Below are 25,839 nucleotides of genomic sequence, written 5' to 3'. Positions count from 1 at the left end.
TTAAGGTCTACGAATAACTAATCAAGTTATAATTTTAACCTTATAATATATGAAAATATTGACGGACACATATGAACAAAATCGAAAACAGAGTAGATTATAAATCTGGAAAAAAAAAGATTATATTTCTCTTGGCAAACCCAACTAAACTATCTCACTAAGTTGAGATGCACCTATTTTGAAAAAAACTTGAGATGCATCTAAAGATTGGGGGCGAATCTAGCAAGAGCATCTCCAATAGTGTTGACTATAATCGTTGGCTAAATTAGACTTGTAAGACGTTATGTTGTTATTTTACACAAACTATAAGAAAGATTGTAGAGGGGGGGGGGTTGAATACAATCTTTTACAAATTTAAAAGATTTAAGAGCAATACACTAAGAACACAGTAAACAGGAAAACACCAAGTATTAAAAATACGGGTGGATTGAATGATCCACCCGTGAGATTTTATATAGAAGAATCTGTGGATTGATTACAATTCGCACAGCTGCTGGTTCATCACTCAAGAACAAGTTCTAACTCTCAGATTTTCTCTTTTTGTAATTTGAACAAGTTCAACTGATGCTTCTAACTTGGTTATATACTCCAAGTTTTACAAAGCTTTTAGCTAGATTACAAAATGCACTCTAATCTAAAAACAATGCTGCACAACTTTGTCTTATGCATGCTTTCTGAGATGTCTTCATCTTTGACCATCATCTTGATTTCATCCAGATTGCACTGCATGAGATAAGTATGTTTCTGCTTCTTCTTTATTTTCCTAATTAGGCTTCCATGTCTATTTTAGTGTAATTCGATCCATGTGATTTGTCAGACTTAAGCTCTAGTCACTTTCAACTGCTCTTTGCTTCATCAATTGAAAGTTCTGGTTACTTTCAACTGCTCTTGACTTCATCAGTTGAATGTTGTGCTAGGTTCATCAGTTGAACGAATTACAAACTTCATCAGTTGAATGCTGTTCCAGTCTCATCAGTTGAATTCCTTAGCATCATCAGTTGAATACTTTGTCTTCAGTTGAATGCTTGGTTTTCATCAGTTGAAACATGATCCAGTCTTCATCAGTTAAATAGTTACATCTCATCAGTTGAATATCCTTCACTTAGATAAAATTACATGGCATTGGATATTTACAATTAGCCATCCTATTCTACCCATCCGTTGATAATTCCCAAGGATAAGAAATATAACAATTACAACTGAAATTTGATAAAGATTCTAAGTAAGACATGTTACAAAATGTTTATGTTATCATCAAAAAAAAATTATTGATTCCTAACAATCTCCCCCAATTTATGACTGGAGAAGATGCAGACATAAATTCTACACTTGATGATAACAAAACATAAATAAAATAAAAATGCAGAATTTAAATACAAGAGTTAGAAAAGTTTACAAATGATTATGCTCCTCTAGACTGAGCAGTTACTTGTTCCTAGAAGATCTTCTTCTTCTGGACTGAAGTTTTTCTTCAAGAATATCAATCTGTTTCTGAAAGATCCTGTAGAACCATTCTTCATCACTATCTTGCCTGTTGAGCTTGGATTGGAGAGTCTTCAGAGTATTCAAGCTAGCAACCTTGAGTTGATCTTTAGGTCTGAAAAATCTCCTAACACCTTGATTGTCTCTAAATTCCATGACTGGAGTAGGTTCATGATGAATTTTCTTTCCAGTGTAGGGGATTTTCAGCCTTCTCTGTAGACTAGCATCTGAGGATCATTCCTTCCTGATTTCAAAAATTCTCTTTAGTACCATTTGCTTTGCAGGTGGTGTAAATCCTCCTGTCCTCTTCATGGATCCATATATCTTTGTTAAAGAACTGAATCCCTCAGAATTCAGAACTCTGTGAAGAGGCCAGATGACATCACCTTTGTTTTTGTAAGAGAATGCCAATCTTTCAGGTAATTTTGAAGTTGCTTCTATTCCTCTTACTTCTTGAAGATCATCCAGCTCCAGCTCCAACTCAGAGATTTCTTCAATGTTGGCAATGACAAGATAGTCATCTGGATTTTCAGGTTCTTTTGGAGGTTTAGGAGGGTTAGCCATCCTCTTAGCCACAGACTTGACTTTGTTCTTTGGCTTGGAAGTTTCTTGAACAAGAAAAGCTGGAATTGGGATATCTTTCAAGTCAATTGGCTCCTCCTTTGGCATTATTGGCTCATCATGGAAGTTGACATCTGGATGTACCACTGTGGTGTCCTTGATTGGAGAAGAAGGCTTTGAGATAGGCTTTTCAGGCACTTCTTCTCTTCTCTTGGCTGCCTCAGGCAACTTAGATCTAGATTTGACTCTCTTTTTCTTTGGAGAAGATTCAAGAGGCAATCTTTTCTCAGTTTGAAGCTCAGCTGCCAACTCCTCTTCTAGCTCAATAGCATACCTTTCATCAACCTCTATTTCTTGATTCAAAGAGAGTTGAGATTCATACTCCTTTCTTTCACATTCTCTGGCCACCTCTTCAGCTTTTGCAAATGAGTAGTGAGGATGGCCAGTTCCAATAAACAGCTTTTGGCCTTCTCTGTAGATGATGGCAAAATGAGCTTTTAAAGCCACATCTGTAGAGTCTTTGTAACTTTTGATCTCTTGGCCCAAAAGCTTGTATTCATTTTTGTCAGGCCTGGCTAGTGGAAAGTAGATTGAGCTTGAGTCTTTTCCAGGCCTGGAGTAACCACAACTGTTTGGAAATAAGATGGCCTTGAACTCATTCAAAAATGATGGCTCACCCTTTTCTTTCTTTGAAGGAATAATAATTTCAGGTGTAATTACCATAAGAATTGTAGTTGTGGTTGGAAAAGAGATTTGAGCTGTGGTGGCTGCAGAAGATTTCTTTCCCAACTGAGCCACTCTCTTCTCAATAGAATCCAGAACTGCAATTCTTTCAAGCCTTTTCTTTTCCTTTTCAGTGTGAAAAGGAGGAGGAATTCTGCTAACCAATTCTGCAGGAATAGGCAATGGTTCTTTCTCCCCCTTTTTGTTAGCAGCAAGTGTAGTAGATGGACTGGGAAGAGAAACACCAGAGGCCAGAAGTAGATGTTGAAGAAGGCCAGTTTGCACCCTCTGGTGTTGGAGCATCTCTTCCATTCTAGAATTTAAGATCTGCACATTGGTTTCTGCATCTTCCACTTGCTTTTCCAACTGAATTTGCTTTTTCTCAGTTGCAGAGATGGCTGTCTTGACTTGAGATGGAAGCTTCTCATCAATCTGGTTGGTGAGATCAGTTTTGACAGAAGTGATGAGAGAGTTGAGATGCTCTACCTCCTTCTGAAAGTGCAGAGATTGATATTTGTGAAGCTTGAGATTGTCCAGAGCCTGACTGGCAATAGTGGCTGAAATGGATGGAGAAGAGGATGAGCTGTTAGTTGGAGGTTGGAGAATGGTTGAGACTTGCCTTTGTAACTCCATACTAACTGCAGCTGCATTGGCTGACTGAATGGAGAGCCAAGAGGGAAGAGAAGTTGTAGGCTGTTCACCAAGAGATTCCTCAAGTGCATCATTGAGGTCTTCATCACTATCATCATAGTGAAAATCATCTCCAGCATTGGCAGGCAGAGCTGTAAGTGCCTCATTTGCTCTAAGCATAGATGATGAAGTGTGAATCAAATTTAGGCTCCTCTCAGCTGCTTGATTATCCATCCTTGCAAAAGCTTGGATAGAAGACATCCCATGAGTAAAAGTCTCAGGGTCTAGTGAAACACTATCCAGTATGGATCTGTATTCTGCTTGAAATTCTTGTTCACTAAACCCTTCATTGACACCTGCATTTCTCTCATTATCTCTCTTTTCTTGCATCAAGGGCTCCCCTTGGCTCACCACACACCTCACCTCTCCCTCACTTACCCTTGCTAAAGGGTCACTCATTATCTCTCCTTTTTCCTGGCCAGAAGAAATTGCCAGACTCTCCACACCCTTTCCTTTTGCCAGCACCCAAGGCTGCCTCTCCACTCCAGTGCTCACATCACTCAATCCTAGTAGTGTTTGTGCTACCATGTGATCAACTGCTGTAGAAAGAGGTAAATTAATTAAAGTAACAGCAGTTGTCAACTGATGAGGGACATCAGTTGAAACATGAGTAGAGGAGGCATTCAACTGATGAGAGCTGTTAAGCAGATCAGTTGAAGGACAAACACTATTCAACTGATGAAGGAGATCAGTTGAAGAAAGTGAAGAAATAGGTTTAGAAGCTGTGACAGTTGAGTCTGTGGTGATTGATTTTGCATGTAAGTCCACAGAACACATTGTCACAGAAGAATAAATTGGATGAGATTGATCCAACAAATCATCAAAATGATGATGATCAATCTCAGAATGGGGCTTCTCCAAGAAGTCTAAAGATGGAGAATTTACAAGTGTGGTGTGAATTAATTCCACATCCACAGAGGAGGTTGGGGATAGTGTTTGAATAGTAGATATAGTAAGATCATGTATATGTGTAATTTGTTGAGAAGAAGAAGGGGGCTGTGACTCCACATTTATTGGAGTCACATCAATCTGACTTTGAGAAATAGTATGTGCAATGTGCTGTACCTTGTCACTTCTCATCTTCTTTCTCCCATAGGCTTTGATTGGTGAAGAAGTGGTGTCCCTCCCCCTCTTTTGCTGTGTCCCTGGATGGGGACTATTTTCAATAGCAACATCCTTTTGGGAGGATGCTGCTAGGGATGAGTTTAAATCCTTTTTAAGCTCCACAGTCTTTTGGGAGACTGCAGAGTGGCTTGGCTGGTCATCACTCTTCTCTCCAGCCTTATCCTTAGGGTTTCTTTGATGATCACCCTTTCCCTCCCCCTTACTTCCACCAACCACACTCCCCTCAGGTTTGTGCTTCTTGGATTTTACAACAGATGCCTTTTGGGAGGCACCTGAGGTTGGTTTAGAAGATTTGGATTTTGAAGGTTGTGCCACTTGTGTGGACTGTTGATGGGCCTCCTCAACAGCCCTGATGACAGAAAGCAAAGAAGGTGAGGGTTGAGAAGGAGTAGTAGGAAAGCCATGTACCTCTTTCTCTTTCCCAGGCTCCATGATAGGCAGGTAAGTCACCTCCAAAGAGGGATAGAGATTCATCCTTAAGAGGTCTTTAAAGACCCTCTTCTCCTGCACAAAACTTGGAAGCTTGGCTTCCTGGTTAGTGATGACTAACTTGTCATCAACATGGTTAGCCAACATCATCAAAAATCTAACATAATATATGTTCTTAGGCCTATCAGTCCTATCACCTAGCTTCTCCCCAATTTCATGGATCATCAAAGTGCCAAAGTTAAAGTACTCATTGGTCAAGAACATATAGAGCATTTGCAGAATTTGAGAAGTAATAGCATTGAAGTTACTAATTTTACCAGAAAAAGATTTAACAAATGCATCACATAAAAAGCTCCACTCTCTTCTAAGACCTCTCCTCTCAATTTTACCTAATGCATCAGTGGGCAAAACATAATTCATAGCATATAACATGTTAACTAACTGAATGTCAGAAGGCAAAGTTGTGACAGCATTTTCAGGAATTTTAAAACATGCATTCATAACATCACAGTTAATTACATGAACAGTATTTTTGAGAGAGAAAGAGATAGTGTCATCCTCACTATTAAATTCAGCCGTAGTCCATATCTCTTCCACAACTTCATGGTAGATAGTAGGAGTTGAGAGCATGGCATGAGACAGTTGGTTTGATTTGATGAACTCCATCATCTTGTGATATTCCTTCTCCTCTACTGCCTCAGTGTCTACAAATGACACGAAGTTGTTCTTCTCATAGATGAACCCACTTGGTGCAGTATATTTCTTCATGGGTGCTATTGTAGTTACTAGAAAGAGCTTGAAGAAAATAAGAACTTGTTTTTGCACAGATAGAGAAGAGAGCTTGGTGAATTCGAAAGAGTGAGATGAAAAGAAATGAAAATAAATTAAAACACTTAAATACTTTCTCAGAAAATTGCTGTGATTGGCTGAGAAATTACCGTTGAGAAGAAATTACTCTTATTGAACTCTACAAAAAATTACACACACGATCGTGTGTATAAAGTAGGAGAGAGACAAAAGAAATTTCAACGGCTCAGATCTGATAATAATTTCAACGGATGAAATAAGCGCCTCTTTAAACTTCCGATTCAACTGATGATGATCAGTTGAAAGTGTTTTCAACTGGTGTCATCAGTTGAATGAAAAACAAAACAAGAGGATATTGTTTCAAACATCAGTTGAAACAATTTCACTAGTTCATCAGTTGAAATATTATAAATTTTATCCAGAATTATAACTAACTCAATTTTGATAAATCAAAATTAATCAAATTGTGGCTGCCAAATTACAGAAAAATTCACTCTAAATTAGGAGAAATTTAACATACCTAATTTACTTACCAACCTTGTGAATGTGGATTCATCAAGAGGCTTTGTGAAAATATCTGCAATTTGTTCTTCACTTGGAACAAAATGCATTTCAACAGTACCAGCCATCACATGTTCTCTTATGAAGTGGTATTTGATGTCAATGTGCTTGGTTCTTGAGTGTTGTACTGGATTTTCAGTTATAGCAATAGCACTGGTGTTGTCACAAAATATTGGGATTTTTGAGAGATTTAAACCATAATCAAGTAATTGATTTCTCATCCACAATATTTGTGCACAACAGCTTCCAGCTGCAATGTACTCAGCCTCAGCTGTAGAAGTTGATACAGAGTGTTGCTTTTTGCTAAACCAAGAAATCAGTCTGTCACCAAGAAATTGACATATGCCTGTTGTACTTTTTCTATCAATTTTGTATCCTGCAAAATCAGCATCTGAATATCCAATTAGATCAAACCCAGAGTCTTTAGGGTACCAAATACCAAGATTTGGTGTTCCCTTAAGATATCTGAATATTCTTTTTATAGCAATAAGATGTGATTCTTTAGGATCAGATTGAAATCTAGCACAAAGGCATGTAGAAAACATAATATCTGGTCTACTAGCTGTCAGATATAAAAGAGAACCAACCATGCCTCTATAATTAGAGATGTCCACTGAAATAACACCTAGAGGGGGGGGGGGTGAATAGGTGTAATTAGCTACCAATGTCAGTTTTAAACTTTTACCGGATATTTCAGCTTACTGTTTTGCAATTATAGCAGGCTGTTATGAGAGTAGATATCAAAACAGTAAAGAGCAGAAAGGTAAATCAGACACAAGCGATTTTAGCCAGGTTCGACCCCTATATCTAATGGTCTACGTCCTGGTCCCTTACCAACTCGGTAAGAGAATATATTATTACTGAAAATCAAACAATTACAGAATAATAATATATCTTCCCTTTACCCAGTCACCTAAAGCAGCTTGCTGAAACCTTGAGCAGACAGAAAACAGCTCGACACTTTAGTCCCCTGTGCACCTGTTCTTGAACCTCTGAATTCCTTGAGCTTCCCTCCTTGAATTCACCTTGTTCCTCGAACCTTAGCACCTCAGACCTTGTGAAGACTAATTCTATCTAACTCCCCCTTTGTTCTATACCAAGAACCCCGCTGGCTTTGGTGACTAACCACAATAATCAATTACAAGAAGAATGATTACAACTCAAAAGTATTCTCTAAATAATATATAATAGCAGTGAACAATTCAAGCTCGAAGTTTAGAGAAAGATTTATGCTTTTCAAAGTGAGTTGATTGCTTTTCTGAAAAACACAAGAGCCATATATATATAATTAATATAACGGCTAACGGCTAGAGATGCAAAACTATAGGAGTTTAGAATTTGAAAAACGTTTAGAAATCAGCTCCTATAATTTAGGGATATGATAGAAGTTGTTAAGAGAAAAGATTTTGAATCCTTCTCAACTTCTTCCCATATTTAGAAAACGTTTTATTGATTTTAAATGAGCTTAAAACGTTCACTAAAATCATATACTAAACAGAGAATGTACAATATATAAGTCCTAACCCTTGTATAAATCTTGAGTTCAAAATCCGGGTAGAACACTGCTTCTGTCCAGACTCTGTTCAGCTTGCTGTTATCACATAACAGCTCGCTGTTTTCAATTCCTGCAAAACTGAATTAGCAGATACAAAACGGCAGGCTAAAGCAAGCAATATCAACAGAGTAGGCTATTATAATAAAGCAGCTTGCTGAAGTGTGATCATCAAAACTTGTGATTTACAATCTCCCCCTTTTTGATGATTACACTTATTTCAGGAGATTCTCCCCCTGAATTTTATAATACCTGAAATCTTGTTAGTCCAACAACAAAAATACATTCCACTAAATAACATTTACTTACTCCTGAAATATTCTCCCCCTTAATCAGCATAAAGGGTAAGCTACATACCGGTAGCAGCTTGCTGTTTTATACAGTGCACATGCCCAATTCTCTTCGAATGATTAGAAATCTTTCTTCGGGCAGAGGCTTGGTGAATATATCAGCAAGTTGATATTCTGTAGGGACATAAACAAGATTAATTTTACCTTTAGCCACATTGTCTCGAAAGAAATGATGTCGAACGTCGATATGCTTTGTGCGAGAGTGAAGAACCGGATTTTCTGAGATATTTATTGTGCTAGTGTTGTCACAATAAATTGGAACTTTTTCACATTTGATTCCAAAATCCTTGAGAGTTTGCATCATCCATAGAACTTGAGAACAACAGCTCCCTGCAGCGAGATATTCGCCTTCGGTTGTAGAGAGAGCCACAGATGTTTGCTTCTTGCTTTGCCAACATACCAAGCTAGAACCAAGAAAGTTGCAAACACCACTTGTACTTTTTCTATCCGTTTGTGATCCTGCATAGTCTGATTCATCTGAAAACAGCTTGCTGTTTTGAGGCATTGGAGTTGATTTTGGCTTGACACTTTCAAATCCAAATCTCTTCAGCAACTCTTTCACATATTTTGTTTGGTGCACATAGATACCATCAGGAGTCTGCTTGATTTGAAGACCCAAGAAATAGTTGAGCTCACCCATCATGCTCATGTCAAATTCACTATGCATACACTTAGAAAACCACTCACAAAGTTCATCATTAGTAGATCCAAAGATAATATCATCAACATAAATTTGAACTACTAAGATTTCACCATTAAGAGATTTTGTAAAGAGAGTAGGATCAATTTTACCTCGTACAAAACCATTCTTAATCAAGAACTTACTGAGTCTTTTGTACCATGATCTAGGAGCTTGTTTCAATCCATAAAGAGCTTTCTTCAACTTGTAGACGTAGTCTGGATACTGTTCATGTTCAAAGCCGGGAGGCTGTTTTACATAAACTTCTTCTTCCAGCAGGCCGTTTAGGAAAGCACTTTTGACATCCATTTGAAACAGCTTGATCTTTTTGTAGCATGCATAAGCTAAGAGCATTCTGATTGATTCCAAGCGAGCAACCGGAGCATATGTTTGATCATAGTCGATGCCTTCTTGCTGGTTATATCCTTGAGCCACAAGCCTTGCCTTGTTGCGAGTAACAGTACCTTCTTCATCTAGCTTGTTTTTGAATACCCATCTAGTGCCAACAACTGATGCATTCTCTGGACGCTTAACCAATTCCCATACATCACATCTTTCGAATTGGTTGAGTTCTTCTTGCATAGCCATGATCCAATTTTCATCTTTGAGAGCTTCTTGGACGGATTTTGGTTCTTCTTGAGCTAGAAAGGCAGCATAAGCACAGAAGTTTGCCTTTCCTTTTCTTGTCTTTATTCCTTCAGTAATATCACCAATCACCAACTCAGAAGGATGGTTCTTGACGGTCCTTGTAGCCTTTGGCAATTTTTGTTGAGATATTTCTTCATGAGAGGCTGAAGCTTTCTTCCTTTCCTTTGGATCATTTGATCCATCAAGATTCATTTTAGATAGAATGTTAGAGAGATTTTGCACTTCAGAGGAGAGTCCAGCTTGCTGAGATTCTGTTCCGCCTTGCTGAGATGAAGATTCAGCTTGCTGAGATGTCATTCCAGTAGGCTGAGATGATGTTCCAGCTTGCTGTGATGGAATGACAGTTTCTGAAGATGGAGTTTCAGCTTGCTTAGATGCTGGAGTAGTAGCTTCATCTGACTTATTCTCATTTGGATGAGGTTGAGCATTTGGATCAATACCTGCATCATCTTCCTCATCTCTTGGCAGATCATTGTTAGGTTCTTTGAAGACAATATCAATAGATTCTTCAACAGTATGTTTATCTAAATTATAATATCTGTATGCACGACTAGTTGAAGAATAACCAAGAAAAATAGCTTCAAAAGATTTAGCATCAAATTTACCATCTCTATCAATCTTTTTAAGAACAAAGCATTTGAAACCAAAAACTCTAAAGTACCCGATATTAGGAGTCTTATTTCTCAGCAGCTCATATGGAGTTTTATTCAAGATAGGCTTGATGATCACCCTGTTCAGAACATAGCAGGCTGTATTGATTGCTTCTGCCCAGAAACTTCTTGGCAGCTTGCTTTCTTGCAATAACGTCCTTGCTGTTTCCTGAAGTGACCTGTTTTTGCGCTCTACGACTCCATTTTGTTGAGGTGTCCTTGGAGCTGAGAATTGGTGAGTGATTCCTCTTTCCTCACAGTATGTAATGAAGTCCTTTTGGAATTCACCTCCATGATCACTCCTTATACCTATAAGCTTGGTTTTCAACTTGTTCTCAAGAAGTTTGATTAGTTTTTCAAATTCCTCAAATGCACAATCTTTAGTACGAAGGAATAAAGTCCATGAATATCGAGAATAATCATCAACAACAACCAAACAATATTGCTTACCTCCAATGCTTTTATAAGCCTCAGGACCAAATAAGTCTAAGTGTAAGAGTTCTAGAGGTTGAGTAGTTGATACCATATTCTTAGCCTTATGAGTGCTTCGGATTTGCTTGCCTAGCTGACATGCTGAACACACCTCGGTCTTGACATACTTTAATTTGGGCAAACCCCTCACTAGCTCCTAACTTGACAACTTCTTAAGCAAGTCCATGTGAGCATGACCCAATCTTCTATGCCAAATGGTTGGATCACCATCCACAGCAGCTAAACAGCAGGCTGTTTTCTGCAACTCAAAGTCTAAGATATATATATTTCCTTCCCTTCTAGCAACTAGAGGAATCTGGTTAGTACCAACAGTAATAACACATTTATCCTTAGAGAATTCAACTTTATGACCATCATCATGCAATTGACTTACACTAAGCAAATTGTATTTCAAGCCTTTAACAAATCTAACATTAGAGATAGAGGTAGTGTCATTACCAACTTTACCTTTACCTAGAATAGGGAGGGTCTTACTATCACCAATAGTTACACATCCTCCTCTTTTCATCTTTAGACTCTTAAACTGAGTTTTGTCTCCACATATATGCCTTGTACAGCCACTATCAATGATCCATTGTGTAGACTTGATCTTAGCAGCAAGACACATCTGCAAAATAAAGAAAACAAAACTCAACTCTTTGGTACCCAAATTGGTTTGGGTCCACCCTGGTTAGAAGCAAGAACATATAAAGCATTTAAATCAGTTTTCTTGATCCATTGTTGGACCACAGTAGGATATGTATGCTGCTGAGTTCTATAGCTTCTGTTTGGACCATTCTGGTAAGCTGTTTTCTTGTTCCAGTAGGCTATTTTCCCTTCTGATCTTTTCTGGAAGTATTGTCTTTGAGGTCTGACTCTGTAATTCTGAGCTAGATGTCCTTTTCCTCCACATTTTGCACATTCCTTCCAGGGCATAGCATATTTGTATGGTTTGCCACGCCTTCCTTCATACTTAAGAGCATTTCCCTTCTTGTTGAAGTTGAGACCAACTCCTTCTTTATCCAATGGAACCTTGATGCTCTTCATCATGAATTTTAGACCTTCTTCTCCTTGAACAAAAGTTCCCATTCCTTTTCTGAGCTTTGAGACTTCTGTTTCAAGAGTTTGGATCTTTTCAGCTTGCTGTCTTGTCGTGACAGTGGGCTGTGATGTACTTGTAGTAGGCTGAGATGTACTGGCAGCAGGCTGAGATGAATGCAGCTTTGTGGATTCCTTAATTTTGAACGTCTCTAGGCATGCATCTCTGGCTTCTATCTCTTGTTTCAGCTGGGAGATTTCTTCTTTTTGAGCCTCATTTCTTCTCATCAAGACTTTGTGAAAACCTTCAGATTGATCTAGTTTTCCTTGAAGTTCCTTGATTATGGCCTGAGTAGGCTCTTTGGAGTCAAAAAGTGTATCTATCTTCTGCATAAGCTCTTGAACCATGTTCTTGAGATAGTTATTCTTTTCAATCAGCTTGCTATTTTCTGCCTTAAGAGAATTATATTCCTTACTTGGAATACGATCTTGTTCCTGCATGGTTAGTTCTTCTAGTACAGAATTATCATTGGAGAGATCAAATTTGAATGAACTAACCTCACTGTTGTCATCCTCGGAATCAGTTTCGACAAACCCATCTTCGGTGAATCCTTGAACATTGTCATCCTCCATGCCAACAAGTGCAATATTGATCATTTCCTCACCAGAGTCATCACTGGAGGCAGATTCTTCTTCATCATCACTCCAAGTCAGAAGTGCTTTAGATTTCTTCTTCTTGTCTTTGGAAACAGCAGGCTGTTTTGACTTCAGCTTGTAGCAGTCCTTCTTGAAGTGACCAGGCTTTCCACATTCGAAGCAATTCTGATCCTTTGATTCCTTGGAGGGCTTTCTGCTACTTGAGTGATTAGCCTTGTCCTTGCCTTTCTCCCTTTTCAGCTGATTATGTTTGTTGATCATCCGTTGAATCTTCTTGGAAAGGAGTACAAGATCTTCGTCTGATTCCTCATCTGATTCTGGCTTGCTCTTTTCAGCAGTAAGAGCTAAATTCTTCATTTTCTCAACCGGACCATCATGCTTCTTGGCATGCATCTTTTTCTCAAATTGTTCCAATTCAGCAAAAAGAGCTAGATGATCCATTGTATCAATATTGTGAGCAGCTTCCAAGGCAGTTACTTTGGCTTGAAAGTCGAATGGAACAGAAGCGAGAATGTTCATGTTGAGTTCTGATTGAGGAATTATCTTTCCAAGTCTCCCTAGGTTATTGACAATGAGTTGAAACCTAGCTTGAGCTTCTTTGATTGTTTCTCCCTTTTGCAAACCGAAAGCACCAAGTTCCTTCATTAATTGTCCCAACTTTACTTTCCTTAGACCCTTTGAACCTTCATGATAGGCTTCCAACGCATCCCATATCTCCTTGGCAGATTTGAGAGATGACACCTTGTCATATTCAGATTGATTAAGACCATTGATGAGAGTACTCCTTGCTTTTCCATTTGCACCCATCTTTGTTAGCTCGTCGGTAGTGAGTTCATCAATATCTTTGACTTTGCCATCTTTATCAAGGAATTGATAGGGACCTCTTTCAACAACTCTTTGCATGAGAGGGTCTCTGGACAGATGAGCTTCCATTTGTCCTTTCCACCAATTGTAATTGTCCGAACCGGTGAGGAGAGGAGCTCTAAAGTCTGATTTTCCCTGAAATTGGTCAGCCATAGGATCTATACTTTCCTGTTACAGAAATGTTAGTAAACGCAGCTCTGATACCAAATGAAATAACACCTAGAGGGGGGGTGAATAGGTGTAATTAGCTACCAATGTCAGTTTTAAACTTTTACCGGATATTTCAGCTTACTGTTTTGCAATTATAGCAGGCTGTTATGAGAGTAGATATCAAAACAGTAAAGAGCAGAAAGGTAAATCAGACACAAGCGATTTTAGCCAGGTTCGACCCCTATATCTAATGGTCTACGTCCTGGTCCCTTACCAACTCGGTAAGAGAATATATTATTACTGAAAATCAAACAATTACAGAATAATAATATATCTTCCCTTTACCCAGTCACCTAAAGCAGCTTGCTGAAACCTTGAGCAGACAGAAAACAGCTCGACACTTTAGTCCCCTGTGCACCTGTTCTTGAACCTCTGAATTCCTTGAGCTTCCCTCCTTGAATTCACCTTGTTCCTCGAACCTTAGCACCTCAGACCTTGTGAAGACTAATTCTATCTAACTCCCCCTTTGTTCTATACCAAGAACCCCGCTGGCTTTGGTGACTAACCACAATAATCAATTACAAGAAGAATGATTACAACTCAAAAGTATTCTCTAAATAATATATAATAGCAGTGAACAATTCAAGCTCGAAGTTTAGAGAAAGATTTATGCTTTTCAAAGTGAGTTGATTGCTATTCTGAAAAACACAAGAGCCATATATATATAATTAATATAACGGCTAGAGATCTGAATATCTCCATCAACGATCTTGTGAACGTTGGAGAGAAATCAGATGCAAAACTATAGGAGTTTAGAATTTGAAAAACGTTTAGAAATCAGCTCCTATAATTTAGGGATATGATAGAAGTTGTTAAGAGAAAAGATTTTGAATCCTTCTCAACTTCTTCCCATATTTAGAAAACGTTTTATTGATTTTAAATGAGCTTAAAACGTTCACTAAAATCATATACTAAACAGAGAATGTACAATATATAAGTCCTAACCCTTGTATAAATCTTGAGTTCAAAATCCGGGTAGAACACTGCTTCTGTCCAGACTCTGTTCAGCTTGCTGTTATCACATAACAGCTCGCTGTTTTCAATTCCTGCAAAACTGAATTAGCAGATACAAAACGGCAGGCTAAAGCAAGCAATATCAACAGAGTAGGCTATTATAATAAAGCAGCTTGCTGAAGTGTGATCATCAAAACTTGTGATTTACATCCACAGATTTCTCATTAGGACTTAACTCTAATTTGGTGGCTGTTGGCATGGGAGTCTTAGCTTCTTTGCAATCCATTAAATCAAACTTTTTAAGTAGATCATAGATGTACTTAGTTTGATTTATGAATGTACCTTCCTTTACTTGTTTAACTTGTAAAGCAAGAAAGTAGGTGAGCTCTCCCATCATGCTCATTTCATACTGACTTTTCATTAGATTAGCAAACTTCTTGCAAAGTTTCTCATCTGTAGAACCAAAAATTATATCATCTACATAAATTTGAACCAGAATAAAGGCACCATTTACATTTCTGTAAAATAGTGTTTTATCCACAGTTCCTCTGGAAAAATGATTATCTAACAAGAATTGAGATAGAGTGTCATACCATGCCCTTGGTGCTTGCTTTAGTCCATAGAGTGCTTTTAATAAAAAGTAAACATACTCTGGAAATTCTGGATCTTCAAAACCAGGAGGCTGACTGACATATACCTCCTCTTCCAGTTCATCATTTAGAAAAGCACTCTTGACATCCATTTGATAAACTTTAAAGTTTGCATGAGCAGCATAGGCCAGGAAGATTCTTATTGCTTCCAGTCTTGCAACTGGTGCAAAGGTCTCATCAAAATCAATTCCTTCAGATTGAGAGTATCCTTTAGCAACAAGCCTTGCCTTGTTTCTGGTGACAACTCCATTCTCATCCACCTTGTTTCTGAATACCCACCTTGTGCCTACAATTGTTCTGGTTTTAGGTTTGGGTACCAGCTTCCATACATTGTTTCTCTCAAATTGATTTAATTCTTCTTGCATAGCAAGGACCCAATCAGCATCTTTGAGAGCATCTTCTATGACTTTAGGTTCATCCTGTGAAAGGAATGCACTATACAAACACTCATCTTGAGTTGCTCTTCTTGTTTGTACAGATGCATTTGCATCACCAATGATTAGCTCAAAAGGATGATCCCTTGTCCATTTTCTTTGTGGTGGAAATGATTGCCTTGATGATGTGGCTTCATTGTTGAAGTTCAGGTTTCCATGTTGGAAAGCTCCCCCTAAATTTGACATCTCATTATTTCTAGACTGATTGAAATTTTGAGACATTCTTTCAACTGATGATCCTTGAGGTGTTTCAACTGATCCCTCCAATGTAGTTTCAACTGATGCTTCAGTTGAATTTTCAATAGTAGTTGTTTCTTGCACCAGAGAGTCATCAGTTGGAACATTAATTCCAGGATTAATTCCAACATTCTGAATAGTGTCATCACAATCATCATCACTATCATACAGATCACCTTCACCTTCATTCTCAAATCTGAGATTATCATGAAATCCTTCATCTGACAATCCTTGAATCTTCTTATCATCAAAAACTACATGAATTGATTCCATAACAATGTTGGTTCTCAGATTGTATACTCTAAATGATTTTCCATTAGAATATCCAACAAAAATAGTTTCATCTGCCTTGGCCTCAAATTTTCCAAGATTTTCACCTTGATTTCTTAGAACATAACACTTGCATCCAAATACATGAAGAAAGCTAATTGTTGGCTTCTTTCCTTTGAAGAGTTGGAAGGGAGTTAGATTATGAGGTTTGGTAATTAGTGAAATGTTTTGAGTAAAACAAGCAGTATTCACAACTTCAGCCCAAAAATAGGTTGGAAGTTGAGCTTCATTAATCATGGTTCTTGCAGCCTCAATAAGAGTTCTATTCTTCCTTTCAACAACACCATTTTGTTGTGGAGTTCTTGGTGCAGAGAACTCATGAATAATTCCCTCTTCTTCACAAAATTCTTTCATCACAGAGTTCTTGAAGTCTGTTCCATTGTCACTTCTTATCCTTCCAACTTTGACATCTGGATTGTTGTTTAATGCCTTGATATGATTGATGATGATTTTCCCAGCTCCATCCTTAGAATGCAGGAAGAAAGTCCAAGTAAATTTTGAAAAATCATCAACAATCACTAGGCAATATTTCTTCTTTGAGATGGACATTATGTTGACTGGTCCAAATAAAACCATATGCAAGAGCTGAAGGGGCTTCACAATTGATGAAAGAGATTTGCTTTTGAAAGAGCTCCTCTTTTGCTTTCCTAGCTGACAAGCTTCACACAAGCCATCTTTGGAGAATTCCAGCTTTGGTATACCTCTTACCAAATCCTTCTTAACTAACTCATTCAAGGTTTTGAAATTCAGATGAGACAACCTCTTGTGCCACAGCCAACTGTCATCTGAGCTTGCTTTACTGAGAAGGCAAGTGATAGATTCAGACTTTACAGAATTGAAGTCAGCTACACACACATTTCCTTTCCTTTGTCCAATCAGAACCACATTGTTGTCATCTCCTTTAGTGACAACACAGGCTGCAGGAGTGAAATTAACTTTGTAACCTTTGTCACAGAGCTGACTGATGCTAAAAAAGTTGTGCTTAAGACCAGACACCAATGCAACTTCATCAATGATGACATTCTCTTTTGCAATCAAGCCATATCCCATAGTATATCCTTTGCTGTCATCTCCAAAGGTAATGCTAGGGACAGCTTTCTCCACAAACTTTGTGAGCAGGGAAGAATCACCAGTCATGTGCCTGGAGCATCCACTATCCAAGTACCACAAATTCTTCTTGTGGTTTCCCTGCACACATTTCACAAACAGATCAAGTTGATTTTGGTACCCAAATTGCTTTGGGTCCAGATTTGTTAGTCTTAACAGCTTTTCCCTCATTCTCAACTTTTCCTTTGGATTGAACTGGTTCAATCTTTGGTTTTGGTTGAGAGGTTGGAACATCAACTTTGTTCTTAAACACAGGCCTTTGAGGTATGCATACATTGTTCATGCCATGCAAATTTGAATGGTATTGAGGCATGTTAAAAGCATTGAAATATGGATTGAACATATATGGCATGCTTGGTTGAGAATATGGATTGTGAGGCAATAAACCAGGCATCATATTCATAGCAGATAAATTCATGTGAGGAACAGATGTCAGAGATGTCATAGGAATAGGCAAAGATAAATTAGAAGCAGTCACAGTTTTACAGTTAGCAGATAAATGATTTACACTACCACATTTACTGCAGGTTTTCCTAGGAGCACTTGTATTGGGAGTGTAATTGGTGTGCTTGTTGACTCCTATTTTACTATTTCTATTTCCCTTCTTCTTTTTAGTCTCTTCTGATTTATGCTCACTAGCATCCAACTTCTTCTTGTTCTTATTACTAGAATTAAGAGTGTTGTTAACACTATCACTTGTCTCAGAAGAACTATTCTCACCTTTAACAAAGTTCTTTTTAATAGGACCATATTTCTTGTTGAGCTTCTTGAGAACTTTCTTATCAACTGGTGAGTTTTTGTCCAACTGATGACTCTCATCAGTTGAGACTTTGCTTTTCAACTGATGATCATCATCAGTATTCTCATCACTTGAACTGTTCTCAGATATCTCAAGAACTTTCTTATTCCTTTTCCATTCATTCTCCACAAAGGTTTCTCTACCTTGCATGTTGATGATATTAGTGGAAACATCTCTCCCAGATTTCCATTTGGCAATAATCTCTTGTTCCTTATCAAGCTGTTTTCTTATGATCTCTTCTCTTTTCAGAACAACCAAGAGATCATCTTTGGCTGTCTGACACTCAATTTTCAGTTTCTCAAACTCAATAAATTGAGCTTCTAAAGCACTGTTTCTGTCACTAAGAAAGGTGTTAGCTTCCTTAATCCTACTATTTTCCTTAGTGAGAGATTTTAAAGAAACATGCAAATGATACAGTTCTGTAGACATTTCATTTATGGTAGCATTGCATTCATCTTTAGTTAACTCAACTAGGTTTGTAGTGAATACCTGACTACTGCTTCCAGTGTTTTCTTCTTGATCTGTGGAGTTGGCCATTAGAGCTAGATTGACAAACTCCTCCTCTTCATCAGAATCATCTCCAGCTGCCCAATCATCCTTTGTGATGAATGCTCTTTCCTTTTGTTTGAGAAGTTCATAATATTTCTTTTTATAGTCAATGTTTTCACTTGACCTCTTCTCAACTTTAGGCTTTCTGCACTCATTTGCAAAGTGACCTGCATTCCCACAATTGAAGCACTTGAATTTTGATCTGTCAACCATGCTTCTATCAGACTTGGGATTGCCTTTGAATGATTTTGCAGAATTGAAATTCTTTTTGAATTTCAGTTTGGAGAATCTTCTTGACAGGAAGGCTAGATGTTCATCAATTCCATCACTTTCTTCACCAGAATCAGCTACATCTTTCTCCTTTCCTTTTCCTTTGCTTGACTCTGAGCTTTCTTCTTTGACCAACTTCTCAGTTTCTTCAACTTGAGACTTTCCCTTGTCCTTGACAGCATCATCAAGAGATGCAACTAGAGCCACAGATGAATGCCTTTTCTTTTGGCTTTTCTCAATCTCTTCATCTTGCTCCATTTCAAGCTCATAAGTCTTTAAGGTTCCATACAGTCTCTCTAGAGTATAGTCTTTGAATTCTTGTGTGTTTCTGAGAGAGACTGTCATAGGTTTCCATTCTTTGGGAAGAGCTCTTAAGAATTTCAAATTTGAATCCTTAACTTGATATACTCTTCCAAAAAGCTTTAGACCATTTAATAGTTTTTGAAATCTGTTAAAAGTGTCACTCAAACCTTCACCAGACTTGAAATGGAATGACTCATATTGTTGAATCAGAAGCTGCATTTTGTTTTCTCTTACTTGCTCATTCCCTTCACAGATGGTCCTGATGGTGTCCCAAACTTCTTTGGCACTTGTGCAGCTGATAACACTATCAATCATTTCTTGATCCAAACCATTGAACAGAAGGTTCATGGTTTTCTTGTCCTTGTGCACTTCTTCAGTATCTTCTTGAGAATACTCATGGATAGGTTTTGGAATCATTTTACCTACCATGTCTTCACCATCAGCTCCCATACTGGTGCAGACCTTCATTGGGACATGAGGTCCTTTTTCAATGCAGTTCACATAGCTTTCATCAATGGACAACAAATGCAAATGCATTCTCACTTTCCAGTGAAAGTAGTTGTCTTTGTCAAGAACAGGAATCTTCACTCCAGCATCCTTCTTTCCCATCTTTCTTTAGCAGTGTTGATCTTTTTCCCTGTTTGTTGGGAACCTCGCTCTGATACCAATTGTTATTTTACACTAACTATAAGAAAGATTGTAAAGGGGGGGGGGTTGAATACAATCTTTTACAAATTTAAAAGATTCAAGAGCAATACACTAAGAACACTGTAAACATGAAAACACCAAGTATTAAAAATACGGGTGGATTGAATGATCCACCCGTGAGATTTTATATAGAAGAATCTGTGGATTGATTACAATTCGCACAGCTGCTGGTTCATCACTCAAGAACAAGTTCTAACTCTCAGATTTTCTCTTTTTGTAATTTGAACAAGTTCAACTGATGCTTCTAATTTGGTTATATACTCCAAGTTTTACAAAGCTTTTAGCTAGATTACAAAATGCACTCTAATCTAAAAACAATGCTGCACAACTTTGTCTTATGCATGCTTTCTGAGATGTCTTCATCTTTGACCATCATCTTGATTTCATCCAGATTGCACTGCATGAGATAAGTATGTTTCTGCTTCTTCTTTATTTTCCTAATTAGGCTTCCATGTCTATTTTAGTGTAATTCGATCCATGTGATTTTCGATCATGTGATTTGTCAGACTTAAGCTCTAGTCACTTTCAACTGCTCTTTGCTTCATCAGTTGAAAGTTCTGGTTACTTTCAACTGCTCTTGACTTCATCAGTTGAATGTTGTGCTAGGTTCATCAGTTGAACGAATTACAAACTTCATCAGTTGAATGCTGTTCCAGTCTCATCAGTTGAATTCCTTAGCATCATCAGTTGAATACTTTGTCTTCAGTTGAATGCTTGGTTTTCATCAGTTGAAACATGATCCAGTCTTCATCAGTTGAATAGTTACATCTCATCAGTTGAATATCCTTCACTTAGATAAAATTACATGGCATTGGATATTTACAATTAGCCATCCTATTCTACCCATCCGTTGATAATTCCCAAGGATAAGAAATATAACAATTACAACTGAAATTTGATAAAGATTCTAAGTAAGACATGTTACAAAATGTTTATGTTATCATAAAAAAAAAATTATTGATTCCTAACATATGTAAAATTTGCTGAACCTGCAAGACATTTCGCTTCAATGGTATTGGCTATATTGGTTGGCTATAATTTAAAAATAGTATGTTATTAATATTTTAGATTGTTAAAATAGAATATATCTTTCAATATGTTAATAAATGATGTGCAATATTCCTACAGATTTCTTACAGAGAGGTTCGACAAATTTAGCCATCATAGGAGGTTGGCTAAATTTATAGACAACATGTCACTATGGTTGGAGTGTGAACTTCTGAAGTGGTTGGCTAAATTTTTTATTTTAGCACAACTCACCTTTTAGCTAAGAGGTCTTCATGGTTAGAGATGCTCTAAGAAGCATGGGAGACACGTGTCCCTCTAAAATTTTTTTGACGTTTTTTCACATTTTATAAAATTAAAGAAGTGCTCCTCTGAAAATTAGGTGTTTTTCGAAAATTTGCTTGGTATCTCTTAAGAAAATATTCTTAAATCCGCCCCTAATCAGGATGCAAAGCCACGTATGGGAAATTACAGAAAGCCTTCCAAATTCACAAAGTGGAGCTCCCCAACTTTATTGTAATCAATATTATAAGTAGTTGTGATCAATCTCAAGTCACGCTTTGTATCACATATGAACATGTGAGCTTGTTAACGTTACACAATTTATAATAAAATCTATGTTTGACTTTATCTAAACAAGTGGTGTCCGTGAGGACAAACATGCATACATTGATATCAATTTAAAATTGTTTTTGATAAGATATTAATTTAAATTTTAACATATATTTTAATAAATTCTAATTAATTCTAATATCATATAATTAAGATAAGATTTAAAAGCATTGAGTTAGGGTTTTCAAGAATTAATTTTAAACAGTTTCTTAACCGGAGATGTTTTAAAAATATATAAAATGCACCGTCAAATTATTCGGAATCTTTATCGCACATGACAAACTTTAGAGAATAATTTAAAATTTTATGAATTATCATCAAAATATTATAATAATCTAATTTCAGTCGAATTCTAATAAATTTTAATATAAATTTAAACTAAATACACAAGTGAGAATGTGGTTGTAAGAATTTTTTTATTTTTTTTGTTTTCTGACATTTCATAAAAGAAAGCAGCTCCTTATAATGTTACTTCCATCTCAAGATACATGTATCTTTTGAATTTCTTTGTAAATCAGAAACTGAAAGCTAGAATTACTAATTTTCTTGGCTTTTTAGTGATTTGCATTTTTTTATGAAGTTTTAAAATTTAATATGTAATAAATTTTATATATTAGTAAAGTTTCTTTTATTTTAATAGTTTAAATTTTTTAATATATAAATTTAAATTATCAAACACTTAATTGACTTATATGTAAAAAATTTTCCAAACATAACTTACAAGTTACGTTTATTTCTCACTTATAATACACTTTTTATTTTAAATAATAAGTTACTTCTTTTAAATTAAGTAAAAAGGACCCCAGTATTACAACACCTTCAATTCATTTTGACTCAGATTCATATATATTGTATAATTGAAAAACCAAAAACAATTTATTATTGAAGAATATATTTAGCTTCTCTTAAAATATAATTTTTCACTTTTTAAAATAATAAACAAATCTATTTTAATATTGAGTCAAAAATGGGTGAATTTTACTCTTTGATTTAGGGACCGAGGATATATTATATAGAAGTTTTAAACAATTTCAGAATAGTTAATTTCTTAAAAAAAAAAAAGAATAACTCTTAATTAATTACCGGTCTCGCTCTACTTACAAAATGAGCATAAATAAATTCCATTCTGTCATGATTGAAAAATTTCAGACCCCGATTGACTCCAAGTCGAATCAATCGTTACCAAGATTCTTTTTGTTACCTGTTTTAAAGATATGCTTCCGTATCATAAAAAGAGGAAGATATAAGTCTGTATTGTCAAAAAAAAAATTCTCAAAAAAATTATTTGTTTAAAAATCTCACCACTTTTTCACATAACACCTGTACGTTAATTAAATCGCTTTAAACTGTTAATTATTAATTAAATAGTCGTTCATTAATCGAATTACTGTACTCATGCATGCATCACGTTAAAAATCAAACCTGTTCCTTCTGTTCACATTGACACGTACTTTAAAACGCTTAAAAAATATAGTTTCATAGCTTGTGTTTGATTTTTTTTCTTTTTTTTTATAAAAATTTAAATATTAAACTTTTATTCAGAAGAAATAAAGTTCAAAATAATTTATCAAACTATATTTTATGAGAAAATTAAAATGTTTGTCGAGCTTTTTAATTTTCTTTTTCTGAACAAAAATTTAATATACATATCAAATTTTTATTCATAAAATGATCTTAAAATCAAATTATAAAATTATATTTTACAAAAATATTAAAGTGTGTATTATACGCTTTTTCACCTTTCTCCAATATATACAGTTAAGGAGGACTTGGCGAGTACAGGACACCAATATATTGGTTCCGAGTACAATTTTTCTCCGATACTGATATACTGGTTTCAAATAAATTTAAAATTGGATCTATTTATAATCTATTTTCCTGTGAATTATTATTTATATATCGGTCAACTCCTACATATATTTATTCATTGCATTCTAAAAGTTTCTGAAATTTGCGTTGGGTTACAGTAGATTCGACAGATTTTATCAATATTATTGAATGGTTTACGACAACAATTATATTGCCCACTAATCAGGAAACTAAAAGTTACGCGCGTATTTTACAATGAATATTTTAGTACTCTAGGTTTGATCTCCGATACCTGATAGCGACCTATGAACATTAGTGCAAAAGTGAGATGATTCGATACATCCAAATCCAATGAATACGACATAAAGCAAAACGAGAGCTCCTACTAGGAGCTCTAAATCTAGTTGAAAACATGCTAAAAACGGCTGCTAAACATCGACCAATTTAATGCTTGACGTATACTCCTTACCCTTACATGTCTATATTGTCTGAGTATATATTCTTACCAAAACTGTGGACGGACCCAGAATTTCTCTTGGCTAAACCATCGAAGCACGCTAGGTACAGTGGATGCTAAAGAAAAAAATTACTCCCTTCGTCTTGATTTATTGGTCTCTTTTAGAAAAAAAATTTGTCCCAGAATACTTGTCCCTTTCTTCTTTCGATACAAATTTATCTCTATATTAATTATGAATTTTTTGAAACTCAACATTATTCTATTTTCTCAATGCAGTAAATCTTTATATTTATTGTGATTTTTTTGAAACTCAACTCTATTCTGCCTAATCAATGTACTATCAATGATACATGAGATAAAATTATATCTAACCAGCTATTTTCTTAATATGCGTGTTTTTTTCAAAAGGGACCTATAAATTGAGACGGAAGGAGTATCATATTTTAATGATAGATATAAAATTTTAAAATTTCATGTTATCTTTTTGACGGACTCTCGTATTTTTTTTCACTAGTTAATGGATTCCGAATTCATAATATTTATATAATATGATATATAGATTATATATTTAATTTATAAAATTTAAAGTATAAATAATGATTTTACGTTGAATATAAACTTATATAAAAAAATGAAGATTTTAACAAATAAATACGAACATAAAATTATAATATATTGAAAATCAAAATAAATTTTACTTCACAATTGTGTTGACATATAGATTAACAAAACAAATAATAAAATAAAATGACAAACCTGTTTATATTTTTAATTTTTATGCAATATTTATATTAGTGTTTTACACCTTAAAAAAAAAATTCATTAATGAGAATACACTACAAAACAAAGAATGATAAATTATACACAAAACTACTTACACTTCTAATTATTTACATCGATTAATATAATTATCTTTATTTAGGGTCAAATAAGTAGATTTCTAGATTTTGCCATACTGGACTCCATTATTAATTTGATCTACACGTTAAAACCGCAACAATAGATTATATATAAAAATCTTGCTGCTTGGCAAAAGAACAGCATGAACAAAAGTGGCCTAGAGCTTTTGTACATGAACACATAAAAGGACTCATTAATTACAACACTTAAAATAGGCTACATTCCCATGAACTTCATGGCATGAAGTATTGTAAATCACTCAATGATCTTTCCTATGGTTTGTAAGGTATACACAAAGAGGGCCAATATAAATGAATTACAAAACGGATTAGCAAGATTTTTTCCTTAGCCAGGATATCGTCTTAGGTCAGTTTTTAGACTAAGGGTAATAGTTTTTCTGATGAATGTCTCCCTGTTATATGTTCAGTTTTATCGTGCAATAGCGGTGTAGCTCCTTCCAGATGCTTCAGCCTAAACTAAGCTGCTTTAGTCAGCCCAACTCGCACATTGTATAGAATATAGGAAACTTTCACTCAGTAACATAGAATAGGATTAGAGGCATTATATGCAAGCTGGGCAGCTGGATGCCATAGCTCCAGCTCCAGAGTGAGTGGAAAAAAGAAGATATAAATTATAATGCAGTGAGGCTTGTTTATTTTGATTTTGTAGCTCTTCTGTTCATGTTTTGTTTATCCCTGATCTGTGTTTTATAAGAACCCAATCATTTTATTCTTGGCTTTGCCTCACAATCTCCTAGAAAAACATGAATACAGTCACCCTTAAATTCCTATAGACCTTTGGAGTTACATCATTGTAGAATCCTTGGGGCGTTATTCTAACAGAAGGCACACCTTGTATGAACATCTTCTCATTGTGCATTCTAAATTAATTAATTACTTCTGCAATTTTATTCTCACGGACTCATAGAGAGCATTTAAATATCAGTAGTCACTGTAAATAACACCATATTCAACATTGGCGACTCCTCAATCACATAAGAAAGAGAATCTTTAAGATTTTAGTAGAGTAAGACATACAATGAATTTTACATTTATAGACTATATGTTTGCTTACACCATAATAATGATAATTATTGTTTTTGTTGTTATTAATTAGGTTATTGAATCTAGAATATTTCACAACACGTATCACTTAATTCGATATTTATTAATTGGAAAATGCTAGAGACCCCAAAAAATTGTCCCAAAATATTTTCCC

At 35.8% G+C, this 25,839-nt stretch overlaps 1 protein-coding gene across 1 annotated transcript; it reads right to left on the bottom strand.

Moving 5' to 3' along the window:
- Positions 1-10,885: 10,885 nt before the first annotated feature.
- LOC135152713 (uncharacterized) lies at positions 10,886-17,522 on the bottom strand. Its single transcript, XM_064093788.1, has 3 exons — positions 17,331-17,522; positions 11,476-13,455; positions 10,886-11,356 (listed from the first exon to the last, which is right to left on the bottom strand). Exons 1-3 carry the CDS (start codon positions 17,520-17,522, stop codon positions 10,886-10,888), a joined length of 2,643 nt encoding a protein of 880 aa, XP_063949858.1.
- Positions 17,523-25,839: the final 8,317 nt, after the last annotated feature.

Source organism: Daucus carota, chromosome 5, assembly GCF_001625215.2.
Source record: "Daucus carota subsp. sativus chromosome 5, DH1 v3.0, whole genome shotgun sequence".
NCBI lineage: Eukaryota > Viridiplantae > Streptophyta > Magnoliopsida > Apiales > Apiaceae > Daucus > Daucus carota.
Note: the sequence above shows the minus strand (reverse complement) of the source record. Positions and strands in the feature narration are given on the sequence as shown.